The sequence below is a fragment of the Rhopalosiphum padi genome, chromosome 3 (assembly GCF_020882245.1).
Source record: "Rhopalosiphum padi isolate XX-2018 chromosome 3, ASM2088224v1, whole genome shotgun sequence".
NCBI lineage: Eukaryota > Metazoa > Arthropoda > Insecta > Hemiptera > Aphididae > Rhopalosiphum > Rhopalosiphum padi.
Genome location: NC_083599.1, coordinates 33,494,613 through 33,509,192, shown reverse-complemented (window position 1 = coordinate 33,509,192; position 14,580 = coordinate 33,494,613). Strand labels below are relative to the sequence as shown.

Sequence of the window (14,580 nt, the reverse complement as noted above, 5' to 3'; positions counted from 1 at the left end):
CAGCAATGGTTTTAAATGCATACAATTCACTATCCACCGAATTATTATTTGCTACACGTTTGACGGGCGGCGCGGCAAGACGGTTAAGTTAGGTTATTCTATGATACAACCGCGGCGATAGCTCAGTTGATTGATAACAAGACTAACTGTACATAATATAATAAAGATAATAAATAATAATATGGAAAACTACAAACACATGTATTTTGTCATGACTACAATATTATATAAACAATATTAGAATTAGGAGTTTAATAGATCACAAAACCAAACTACTTAACCTAATCTTACTAGTTACTACACTGCATTTCAACTACACGTTATAAATTATAAATAATTCGCCATTCGTCCAGGGTAAGTACTAAGCACTAATATTTATAGCTAGTATTGTGTTGTGGAGGCGCACATTACTGTACCTGTAATTATTTACAGTTTTCACGTATTCACTATACGTACAATGTACATACATTTATTACTTATCTATATATATATTCTTCGTTATTGTACAATAATAACAGTTTTGTGATCTATGATAGAGTTAGTTAATTTTTTAATTTAACTAAAATATTCTCTTTTCAGACGTTATTTTGTATACAATATCATTCTCCCACTCATAGCAGACATAATATTAATAATAAAAGTTTATAATATTTACTAATTCGCAGATAACTGCTTGGTATAAGCGTTGATTTTAGAATAGACTATTTACTTTATTATGCTATAATCAATAGCATATTGTTTTAGACTAAAAGGTGATAGAGGCTGCTGTTGGCCACATATTATCTATCATATAATAATAATTAATAATATGAAATTGAATAACGTCAATAATAGTATAAATAAATAATTATTATCATACAATATTGTCAATATTACTTGTAAAAATGCTGGGATATTAAATAATGTTGACGATTTAACGTTTTTTTGTACATAATTTATATTTTATACAAGCTGACAGATTTATCCGGAATGAGAATGAATATTTTATATTTTTCTTTTACATTGTTATATTTAATAAACAATTTAATGAAAAATATTACATTAACAGATATTTGAATTGCATGCCTGCCAGTACCTTTATAAGTAAAAATCGAATGAATAATTTTAATATATGATATATTATTATGTGTTGGTGTTCTTTTAACTTTCAGTTCATCACAAAATATTTTAATTATATGAGTGTTGAGGTATTTATGTAAAATTTATATTGTTAAATTATTAATGTAACAACACAATTTTAAAACTTCTATTTTGCTCTAATCTGGAAATTCTCTACAATTATATTATTATATTATTATATATGTTTTTAATAATTATTATATTTTTTAAGCTCTATAAACCTCCAAACCTGCTAACTTCCTACAAACCTATCAACCTCTGATATTTTTTTATTAAAGTTTTAGAAAAGTTTATTCTCAAACTCATTTCTCCCATCATTACCAATAAATATTATTGTCAGTTTTTCCTTCTATGACAGTTGCTATGAATGCTAATGTTTCTCAAGGAGGTATTCTCTTACCAATTTTTTATAACATTATACCTCAGACCAACCCAACAGTGCCTATACTTTGACTAACTTGGGCCCTTCACATTAAATCCAAAAGGTTGACTTTAAATAATTAACTACAAATGCTAAAAACTTTTTATGTTATAATAAATACTCTGCTCTCATTATAAAATTTCTTATGTATCAAATTATACACTCCGCGCAGATCTAAATCTAAAAACATTAAATGAAGAAGCCAAGCATTATTATAAAACTTTTCACAACAGACTAACTTCTCATACAAATCCTCTAACTAAAAACTTAGTGTCTGCTACTATAACCAGAAATTCTTCTACTAGGCGCATATTACATACAAAAATATTATAATTATTTATTTAAATATTTTGGTTCATTTTTGTTTCTTATTTTATTAATTTTGACTATTTTAAAGTGTATACAAATTAAAAGGAATAAAACATTTAAAATTAATTGATGTTTTATCTTATTATTTGAAATTTGCCTATGATTTTTTTACATATTGCATATTTTAATGCATGTTTTGCCAATGTTTAGAGCATGAATGCATGCTAATTTATGCATTTTTTAGTGCATGAACTTACAAGCCCTGTTCATTACTTTAGATTTATATTTTGTTATTTATTTGCTTATTAGTTTAATTATGTACGCACCTAATCAAATATATTATCTACTTAAAAGTTAAGTAACTAAGAATATTAATCATTATCATCATGACAAATGCTAAAAACTTTTTATGTTATAATAAATACTCTGCTCTCATTATAAAATTTCTTATGTATCAAATTATACACTCCGCGCAGATCTAAATCTAAAAACATTAAATGAAGAAGCCAAGCATTATTATAAAACTTTTCACAACAGACTAACTTCTCATACAAATCCTCTAACTAAAAACTTAGTGTCTGCTACTATAACCAGAAATTCTTCTACTAGGCAACTGAAAAACTGAAATGTAAGTGGTGTCGAGATATTTTATGTAATTAACATGAGTATTTCATGCTCTTCAAATTGAAAGTGTCTCTATTTCTTTTATAAAATTATAATCGTGTATATTTTTTAACTCTTAACTTTTAATATGCTTATTGTGTCAACTGATACAGATTGTATATTAATCTTTTAAAATTAAAATTATATTTAATAATGTAAGATTAATTTGTGTATAATTTAATTTGATGAAAAAAAATATTAATTTAACATAGTATTAGTAGTACCAAAAAATGATTTAATGAAATGTAAAATAGATTAATAACATATTGATTTAATATATATTTTACCAAGTTATTATACTCAAATGTACTATTTAATTTGTATTATTTTCTTTTTACAGGTTCTTACCAAAGAAAAAAAGTAAGATTTTATTCAACAGTACTCTTGAACATGGTCAATTAGATAAAAAAAAATAAATAAAATAGGTATATATATATTTAAATATTTCTTTTTACTTAATATATAAAAAAAAGTTAATATATTCAATCATAATATTATTTGTATAATAAGAAAATTTAACTACTCTTTTCATCATTTTGTTATATTTTATGCATTTTTTTTATTTAAGTTTAAAATAAGTATAATTTAATTGAATGAGTGTATTATTCAAATAGTTGTTTATTCATTACCAGGGTTTGTAAGTTCATGCATTTACATGTATTTTTTGCTACACAGGAAAACATGCTAACTGAGATACTACAAATCCATTTAATAACAATAGTAATAATTATATAAAGTTGAATAGTGCATGTTTTTGCATATTTTGAGTGTAAAAGCATATATGTCATATAGTAGTTTTTTAGTGTCATTAGCGCATATTACATACAAAAATATTATAATTATTTATTTAAATATTTTGGTTCATTTTTGTTTCTTATTTTATTAATTTTGACTATTTTAAAGTGTATACAAATTAAAAGGAATAAAACATTTAAAATTAATTGATGTTTTATCTTATTATTTGAAATTTGCCTATGATTTTTTTACATATTGCATATTTTAATGCATGTTTTGCCAATGTTTAGAGCATGAATGCATGCTAATTTATGCATTTTTTAGTGCATGAACTTACAAGCCCTGTTCATTACTTTAGATTTATATTTTGTTATTTATTTGCTTATTAGTTTAATTATGTACGCACCTAATCAAATATATTATCTACTTAAAAGTTAAGTAACTAAGAATATTAATCATTATATTTTTATTTTATTTTTTTTTATAGACTACCAAAAATTGTGGTTTCTGTCGTTAGTATATTAAATTAAAACTATTTACAAAAATGGAAAAGTCAACCAGTATTGATAATACAACTTTATTAAGAGATTTCAATGAAGCTCAACCTAATCAAGAGTGGTCTCCTTTTATATGCTGTGGACCATCACATTTGCCTACGTTCAAAGTTTCGTTATATTTAAATGGTTCTCTGTTTGATGGTTGTGGCTCTTCAAAGAAAAGAGCAAAAAAAAATGCAATAATGAATTACATATCGTCATCCATGAATTATAACGCTAATTCTAAAACCAATAATAATATAGAAAGTGATAAAGCGGTTCTCAAAAGAAAACATACAGACAATTTGATGGAAAACAACCCGCCTTCAAAAAAATTTTCAATAAAATCTCAAGATGATTCTATTGAAAACTCAATTTCAAAAAAACTTGCAATTGATTCCCAAGTTGCTGTACATCAAATATCAGCAGTATGTATCCTAAATGAAATATTTCCAGGACAAACCTTGACATATGAACATGAACAGTCTCACGGTCTATTGGAAACAATTAGTGTCATTGTTTCTGGTAATAAATATATAGGTTATGGGAAAAATAAAAAAGAAGCAAAAGAAATTGCATGTCGTAATGCTTTAAAATCTTTGTACGAGTCACAGCCAATAAATAATATTAAGTACAAAAACCAAATAGAAATGTTGCTCACTGATTATAGTGATTCTAAAATTATTGATCATTTTGCTGGAATCACAGATAAAATATATCAAAAATTAGAATTTACTGAAAATAAATTTAAAGAATACTCAGTTATAGCAAGTATTATCAAAGTAAATGAATTATTCGTTAATAATTAGGGCTCGGAAGTTGAAAAATTTTGCATTTTTTTTAAGAACTTTTTAGACGATGCTCTCTTAGCCACAAAAGTGTTTCATTAGTATGTAAATCTGAACAATTAATTTTTATTTTGCATTTTTTGGTGTTTATTACTTTTTAGGTCATTTTCCCACATTTTTAGATTTTTACTGATTTTACATTAGTTCACTAATTATAATCATGCCGATAACTTACTTAAAACTTTGAAACTACCATGGACTAAGATTAGTTTACCTATCCGATATTATCTCACCATTTATAGTCGTTGTTGTAGTGTTGTAGTAAATATTATATACTTACCTCAATTTTATTATTATTTTTGTAATATTTTCGAAATGTCTAAAAAAAATGTTATTTAATTTTTAAGGACATTTTTGTAATTTGTATGTCATTTTTGAGTAATTTTTAAGCTTTGATAAATGTATATAGAATTTTATAGTAAAATAGAGTACAATTTAAATAAAGCATATTTTTATTAATTTAAAACAAATATTTATAATTTTTTGAGGTTATTTTTTAGATCATTTTTGAATGTTTTTAAGGTCATCAATTTCCGAGCTCTATAATAATAATGAATTGTTTTACATATATTGATGTACTTATTTTTTGTTTATATAGATGACCAAAGAAGATTTGAACTCAGCACAAGTAATTTGTTTGGCTACTGGTACAAAATGTTTATCCGGTAACTATTTGAGCCTAATTGGTGAATCTTTACATGACTGTCATGCAGAAATATTGACTCGTAGATGCCTAATGAAATACTTTTATAAAGAACTCATGGAATCGGTGAAAGGCCATCCTTCTATATTTATCTCAGATGATAACAAATCTAAGTTCAAATTAGCAAAAGATATTACATTTCATTTATACATAAACACTGTTCCTTGTGGTGAAGCTAGAGTTTATAGCTTCTCTGATACAGAACACCAGTTGAATCGATTAAATCGTGGTTTACTTCGATCAAAAATAGAAAATGGTGCTGGCACTGTATCTGTATTTGGTCGAGAATATCAAACATATGATGGAGTTGCTCAGGGTGAACGTCTTGTTACTATGTCATGTTCAGACAAACTAACACGTTGGACTGTACTTGGACTTCAAGGAAATTTATTATCAAATTTTGTTGAACCTATTTATTTAGAATCAATATCAATCGGAAGTATGTTCAATATAAATCATATGAAGCGAACAATTTATGGTCGTGTTGAAAACAGCATTAATAAATTACCACAAGATTATAAGTGAGTACTTAACCATTTTCTTATTTTAAATCTCTATTATCTAATTGTTTTTTACTTGCAGAGTACAAAAACCTCAACTCCGTGGTTATAGTATACTTCCCTGTAGATCTACTACACAATCACCTCACTGCATAAATTGGATTATAAACGAAGGAATTGAAATTATTAAAGGAAGTTTAGGTAGAACAATTGAAAACAAGTTATCCAGAGTATGTAAAACCTCATTGGCTAATGAATATATTAAACTGTGTATTGCTTCAAATAATTTATCAACTCTTATTGAAAATGAAACAAATATATTTTATGATTCATTGAAAAAAAAAAATAAAAATTATGTAGCTGCTAAAAATGAATTAATATCAACATTTAAGTCATTAAATTTTGGAACTTGGGTACACAAACCTGAAGAACTTAAAAGCTTTGAATTACATATTGTTAATGCAAGTAATAATATTATATATAATCAGAACAATCAGAGCTGTTAAAAAGTGTTAAACACGCATGCACTTTGTTGTTATATATATATATATATATATATATATATATACATATATATATATGTATATACAAGTATGAACATTTGACTAAATAAATTATTAACAATATGTATTATTTTAATTATTTTTTTTAGTTATATTTAATATCTTTCTCTGTCTTTCTTAATAATATGCAAGGCAGGGCATTAACGATTTAATATGTTAAAAGATAAGTTAATTTTAACTTATTAACTTAACTAGTTACGTTTAGATTTTCATATCTTTAAGCACTGTTTTTTTTTATCATCTCAATAACATTCACAAAAATCGGATTTTTAAGTTTTGACTGTAGTTTTTAGTCTAGGAAACAAATAAAAGTTGTAGGGTAAGATAAATCAAGTGAATATAGGCAGATAAGTTGGTAAGGGGTGTAAGTGAGGCATCACTATCAAGCAATTTGTATGTCCAATAACTAATTATTAGACAATAAATACCTATTAATCATTGTATTATGTTGCAAGAAACTAAATTATGAAATTTTATATTGTTTATTGATATTTAAAATTATTTGTAAATTTATGTTTAAAATGTTTAAATACTTTTTCAAATACAATCATTAATATTATTGAATACTAGCTTTTTTTTTTTTTTAATCCTAATACAAAAAAATATATCAAGTGTGTATAAGTTAATTTACTAAATTATCACGGATTTAAATTAATTAGTTATTTATTTTATTTTAAAAACAATGTACTATAAATGTTAATTTTTGAGATTACAATTAGTATTTAATATTTATACACTATTCAAATACATTTTGAATACTTTTTAGTTTTTATAAATATTTTCACATAAATATACTAGTATATTATATATTAACCATTAATCAAAATTCAGGGTATAGCAACTTGACTTAATAAATGTCATCAAAATTTAATTAATTAACTTGAGTAACAAATCGTTAATTTATTAAAGGAATTAGATACCGACCATTTCTGTCATTGTCTAACACACGTGGAACGTAGAACTTGTACCGATTGATCTAGTGAAGCGATAAGAAATCCAATATCAAGCAGACTTAACAAAAAATTGAAATCAATTTTCAGATTTCTTATCGCTTCACTAGATCAGTCTGTATGTTTTGGAAAATAACATGTTTAAAATTCTATGTTCCACGTGTGTTAGATCAAAAGAGAAACTGTCAGTATTGAATCCCTTAATTTAAGGACATTTTGATAAATTATTAGATGATTCTTACATGGAAAAAAAATTCTTTAAGCTATTGTACCATTAGTACCTACTAGCCTATTAGCTCTACCACATTATATTGGATAAGTATAGCAAGAGTTTTGCTTAAAAATTTATATTTTTAATAATTTTTTTTTTTGTTTTTTTCAATTACCTATATATTTTTAATTTACACTACGTTTAATAATACTTAATGTAATCTAAATTTGTGTACAATGACATTTGTAATATATATTCATGGCAATACACTTTTTAATTCAAATCGCTATCATATATCTCTGTGAATTCAGATTCTTTATTTTTTACATTGATCCCATATTGTATTTAAATTGGAGGGGATATTGGTCCCTAGCTCGATTTAAGATATACCTTAAATAGGTACCTACACCTTAAAATTGTGGTTCATGGCTATATCAAGCACGTCTTCAGAATCAATTTTTGGAGGGATCCGTGTACCAGAAAAATATTTTCGAACATAATTTAAATAATAAATTATGTTACATATGAAAAATTGTCCAACAAGCCTTAAAAGCTAAAAATAAAAAGTAATGACTAATGACCAATGGCCATTGTAGTAATTCTATAATAATAAGAGTTTTAATTATATAGTTACATAAATATTGTTAAAAAAAAACACAAAAAGATATGAGATACAGAAATAAATATGTCAAGAGGATGTCACACACTGTTTGTTTTCTCTCTCTAGCCCACGTACAACATAGGACAAAACGCATTTACGCAGTCCAAAGCCGCGGTCGCACGATGATAGTAAAACGCGACAGTTAGGACTTAGGGTACAGTCACAGAATATCCAGGAGGGACACTGGCTGATTTGCCAATTTTATAGGGCCTCGGACAGTTCGGCAGCATACATTTTTGTAAACTATAACAAACGTTAGCCCGCGATAAACTCTGTCCTTTCTGGTTATTCTGTGGCACGGTGTTAACTTAAAAGAGTCCAATACTTCCATAGACATATAACAACCGTGTACACAACACGAATAAACCATTATTACAAAATAAGTCGAAACTTGAAGAGTTAAAACTTGAAAGACTATAAGCAGTGTAAGCCGCAACGGTTTATTCAGTTATCAATGTCTTGTTATCACATAAAAATGTAAACATTGCCGTTTAGGCAGACGGCGGACAAACTTCAAAATTCTGTACAGCGCTTAGTCGGCTATCTAGTTTTTTATATATGTCTATGAATACTTCATACCGTAGGGATAGTCGTAGCACTCGTAGCTAGCCACAGCGACAGCTCACCTCATCGAGTGTCGTCGCTTCAACATTGTTCTGTGACATAATATGTGTTATGATTAATTGTTCACTTTCCTGTGTTGGCATTTTGTTGCGTCGGCGGTGGTACCAGCCTAACAAGAGACACGCCAGCAATTACGGACGGTTTGGTTGTTTACGTTTTGAACTCGATAGTATCATTATCATACTTCCGTTAATTTATAATAAATATATATATATATATATAGTTGTTGCTCGTCTCTGTCGTTTGACGTCTGTCGAAAAATTTTCTACAGACATTTCATTGTTGCCGTCACCGTTTATTTTATTGAACAAATTTATCTAAAAATTACCATGAATTCTAAAGTAAGTAATTACAAACGTCCGCGAAAAAATAATACGTGTTTAGCGTCATTCGTAATGGTGTCGGAAACAAGACCTGATGACCGGTCGCGTCTGCTGCTTACCGTATACGACAGGTGTCCATGACCACCACACGCCCCAGATTTCTTATTACCTTCTGCTACTTCACCAAGCGGTTTACTCGCCGCATTTTCTGTCTTAAAATTAGTATTTCATGGCGTTGGACTCTACCCTCCTTGTCAAAATGCTTTATTTCATTCCTATGAACGCTCGTTTATTTCATATATTATGTTTAATAGTATAAAACAATTGTGATTTGCTAGTACCATAGCTCTTATCTTATCGAAAGTCATTATGTTTATAGCCCTAAAAGTGGTGATAGTCATCTATAGAATTTGAAACCTTAAACATAAAATTTACAACAATCACTGACCTACATGTATCATAGAATAATATAGAGAGGCCGTTCAATAAAACTATTGAGGAACAGTTAGACCCCCTTTTTACATGTGCTATGTACATAACTGATATTGGTTATCACTATAGTACTATAGGGTAAACTACAAATTAGTGTCTAAGAGCGCATCAAATCTAGTATACTGGCCTTATAAAGAAACGACCTCTCTATATTACTCTATGTGTATGACATGTATACAGTTGAGAATCATTATCAATAACATTGATTATATTTAGCACTGACTTTTGATTTGATTATGAATTATTTTGATACAAAATGTAATTTTGTTAATTTTTTAAACCTCAATTATTAATTAAAAATGTTTATTTTATTTAGGTATCTCCTGATCAAATAAATTTAAAAGTACTCGGTAAAGATAATTTAATGCTTCCATTTAAAACGAAGACAGTTACTCAACTAAAAAAATTAATGTTTGTCTACTGTAAAAAAACTGTAAATATAAATAATATTATAAGTATTTTATTACAATTATAACAGTTATAGTTTTACTGACTAAATTTTAGATTAATTTATCGCAAAATATTTTAATTTTGAAACTATTTGTATACGAAATATATTTCATCGAGAATCTACTAAATAATATATTTATCTATGGCTAGTATTAATTAAGTTTATATGCTGATTTATTTACATTAATAATTTAAATATTTTTAATACATTCAAAATTGAAAATTTCAAGGTCTTACTTTTAGCACAGTAAGATTTCGATATGATGGACAACAAGTTAATGAGACTGATACTCCAGCCTATATAGATATGGAAGACGGTGATACAATCGAAGTATTCTAAAATCAACATGGTGATTGCCATTTTTAATTATATTATACAGTAATATTGGTGTGAAATCAATTTTAAACTTGGAAAAAAGTTTAGTTGAATTTAAAATACACAAATGTTTTTATTAGTTATGTGTGTAATATTTAATGTAAATATGGAATAATTTAATATTATTATTATTTATTATTATTATTTTTTTATATTATTATATTTTTTATATGTTAAATAGTGTTTCTAAGAATATTGGAGTTAATATATTAATATGTACATAGATCTGTTTTGTGAAAAACAGTAGAACTCCGATTATCCGAACGCCTATCAACCAGACAAGAAAAAAGATTTAACGGCTTAAAAATTTCTTTTAAAATATGTTATTGTATTTATAGCTTATTCTTTTTCAGTTAAATATTATAATAAAATTATTTTTTATTGTTACAAATTTCAAATTATAGTACATACATATTAATAATAAATACATACATACAATATATTCATACAATTATATAATTATATAATTATTAATATGTCATATATCAATCATCCGGATATTTGTTTATCGGGACCACCTTTGACATTAATTAGTCCGGATAATCGGAGTTCTACTGTATAGTATAAATAGGTAATTTCTTGAAATTAATCAAAAATGTCATTATTTACAGTAGTATTCATGATAATTCATTAAATGTAAAAGTATTAAGATCCCATGAAATATAATATTTTTAAATTATAACAAAATAACATTTCAAAAAAATATGTGTATCTTTAAATAATTAATCTAGTCCAAATTTTAATTTAAAATGTCTAAAATTAATTGTCTATGTATACTTCAAGATTCTAAGATTTTTTCGTATAATAATCAATAATTGATCACTGAATTCAAATTTAACACACCTTTATCAACACCTAATATACAGCAAATTGGTACCCGCTTACCTATAATTATTTGATTGTATACTTGGCAAATGTTTAAAAATGGAGAAAAAAAGTTTCATGATAATTAAAAATACATTAAAACGATTTAATTAATAATAAAATGTTAAAAGAAGTGAAAAAATTCCATCTAGGTACTAAAAAAAGCATAAAATATTTTGAAAATTTTATTGGGTATAGAATATAATTTTATTTAAGTAATAGGGGAGTTTTATAAGTTTTTACAATTAAAGCATTTAGATCACAATAAAAAAAACTTAAACGAATTGATGGGATATCATAATTGTATATGAGCTATAAAAATATTTGTTGACTTGTACTTAAATTTTTCCTGTTATCTTTGTTAGCAAAACTTGTATGGAAGAATGTATTACATATTTAAATCTTATTGTTTGTAAAAAGATATTGTGAATATCAATTTTTGATATAATAATCAACTTATGTTTATAAGAAACCTTCAAAACCTTATATTAGATTTTCAAAGTTTTTATCCAAAAACTTAGAATATTGTATGTATCAAAACATAAGGTATAGTATATAATTATTATTTTTTTGTATACTTATATTTATTTCCTATAAACAGATACAATTACAATTGCTTTGTTCAGTAACAATTAATGCCATTTAATTACAACCATATTAGATAGGTTTAGAGATGGGAATTGTGACTCGCTCACTTTGATGAATCAATTCACTCAATTGAGTTTATTTTAATGAGTTAATTCATCAAGTCAACTCCCAATTCTCATTTGATAAGTGACAATCATAAGTCAAATTATATCTTAAATAAGTCATGATTTGAACCTGAATTTTAATACATTTAGCTTATGCGAATAAATAGTGTTATATTGAACTTACTGTCTACTGATAAAACATAAGTTATTAATTTCAAATTTGGAAGAAGTGATTTGACTGATTCTTCAACTTATTTACAGATTCATAAATTATACGTCTATAGGTATGTGCATTATACTAACGAAACACTGAGTATTATTTATAACATTTTGAGACATCTGTAAAAGTGGTATTTATATTATAAGTCTTGAATTGAATTAAAAACAAGGCAACCTGATCGTGATTAATTCAAAAACTAAATGTGTCTACTTTTAACATAGTAGCACAAAAACTTTACTATACATAGATACTTAAATGTATTGTAATACATTTATCTGGCTAATCGTGTTCAATAGAAATGCATACAAGATTGTTAATTTATTATTTATTTATTATATTTCATAAAAACACTAATGTTATATTATTACAAAACAAGTGTTTAAAAATATATTTTTATGGATTCTCTTTTAATGATCAATTCACTATAAAATGGGAGACAAGCAATACATGAAAAAAATATTTTTAAATACATTATTAGCTTATTGCCTTATGTAAACACGACCGAGAATCCGAGATAGCTTGTTTAAAAAAGACAGTAGAAAAGAATAGTGTTGCTAGTTGTTATCTCATTTCATCACAAAATTTAGGTTAGGTTAATTATTCTGTGGTAGTGTGGTTATAATAATATTTATATTGAGTAAAAAATTGTTTTGTGGCATAAAAAGTATAATATTATTTGCACACAAATGACAATGAAAAAATAACAGTAGTTAATAAAACATAATTTATAAAAAAAATTGAATGCCTACTAAATATTCCACATTATAAAATTTGTTTCTGCCATAGAAGTTGTAAATATTCGCTATCCGTTTTTAACGACACAATCACTCAGACCTAACTTTCTATATGGCGATGGTAGAAATATAATACACCTTATAATTTACTTATAACACGAAAATAATACATTTTTTAACCAAAACCAAAGATTTATTCAAATATTATTTGTGAAGTTGAATTTATTAGTTTTTTTAGGTTATTGGTGTAACTCTAATATTCAAAAAAGGAGTGTAAATATTTTTCATTTTGTCAACACTTATCACAGAAAAAAGTGCTTATTCATGCTCGCATAGTATCATTTAAGTACCCCGTCATTTTAGGTTCAACAAGTTTTGTTAACAGCCATTAGGCAGTGTCAAGTCACTATTATAAACTATAATAACTATTGTTATTTAAAATATCTATATATTTTTACTATTTAAGTCGAGTATTTAATATCATAATTACTAACAATTTTTAAGTTGTTTCAACGTGTTATTAAGTATCTACTAAGAACAATACTTTAGTATTTCACAGTGGCGGCTTTGGGGGTGAGGCAAGTGAGGCGCCGCCTCACCTAAAATTTTGTAGCAAATTATACGCTAAAAGTATATTTCTTGACAATAACATTTCGCTAATAATTTTTAACATTTTTATGATTTTATTTGAAAAAAATTCTTCTTTACGAATTTTAATAATATGAATTATCATTTATTTTATTATAGTATAATATTATTTCGTGTTTATTACCAAAAAATAGCAATAAACCGATAAGAAATGCACGAAATAATAATTACGTAAGCCAACGCTCATATTTCAGCCGGCGGAAATATTCCGATGACGTCAGAGAGGCGACGTTCAACGTCGCCTCAGAATTGTAACTTGTGTACATTAATTACACACACATGCGAATGTACGCGAATGCGCGCGACTGTTAAATAAGCTGAATAGCGCATGCGCAATGATCTTAGTGAGGCGACTTTTTCATCGCCTCTAATACTAAAAATAGATAGTTAGCCCGCAATCATGTCTGCGGCACGTTCAACAATAACATAATATAGATATTATTGCATAATCATAAACCGATAAACCGTTATTATTGTAACAGCGCCTAATGAAACCAATTTCATTATTAGTTTATTAGTTTATATCTCGATCGTGTCGTCAGCAGTCGTCGCTCGTGTCGTGCTTTTTTGTTTAAATTCGTTTAAATTTTACTTGTGTTGTCAACTTGTGCTTTTCATTTAACATTTAACACTATGAATATGAATCTAGTGACAGACGAAGTTGTTATATTATTAGAGACAGAATCATTTTATGATAATATTATAAACATATATGCTAATCAAAAAGATAGGAGTATAAATTTAACATACAAAACATAATAGTTTGATATAGTTTTATTTAATTCATAGTTTCAGAATTTTGCATACTTAAAAAGTCTTTTTTAAGACTTGGTTTGCTTAAAAAGTCTTTTTCAAGACTAGGTTTACTTAAAAAGTCTTTTTCAAGACTAGGTATTAGGTAGGTATAATGTATACTTAAAAAAGTCCTTTTCAGGACT

At 26.1% G+C, this 14,580-nt stretch overlaps 1 protein-coding gene and 1 long non-coding RNA gene across 3 annotated transcripts; both read left to right on the top strand.

The window, feature by feature from the left end:
- The first annotated feature begins 206 nt into the window (after positions 1–206).
- On the top strand, positions 207–6,961 carry LOC132927760 (double-stranded RNA-specific editase 1-like). The gene is made up of 5 exons (XM_060992353.1): positions 207–354; positions 2,853–2,937; positions 3,735–4,565; positions 5,230–5,855; positions 5,917–6,961. Exons 3-5 carry the CDS (start codon positions 3,792–3,794, stop codon positions 6,338–6,340), a joined length of 1,824 nt encoding a protein of 607 aa, XP_060848336.1. The 5' UTR covers positions 207–354; positions 2,853–2,937; positions 3,735–3,791; the 3' UTR covers positions 6,341–6,961.
- A 2,111-nt stretch (positions 6,962–9,072) lies between these two features.
- Positions 9,073–10,777, top strand: LOC132926737 (uncharacterized). Of its 2 annotated transcripts, none has more exons than XR_009661518.1 (3): positions 9,073–9,184; positions 9,975–10,091; positions 10,352–10,777. It is a non-coding gene; the product is annotated as an uncharacterized LOC132926737 (long non-coding RNA). The 2 variants fall into 2 exon arrangements; XR_009661517.1 differs by having other exon boundaries at positions 10,339–10,777.
- Positions 10,778–14,580: the final 3,803 nt, after the last annotated feature.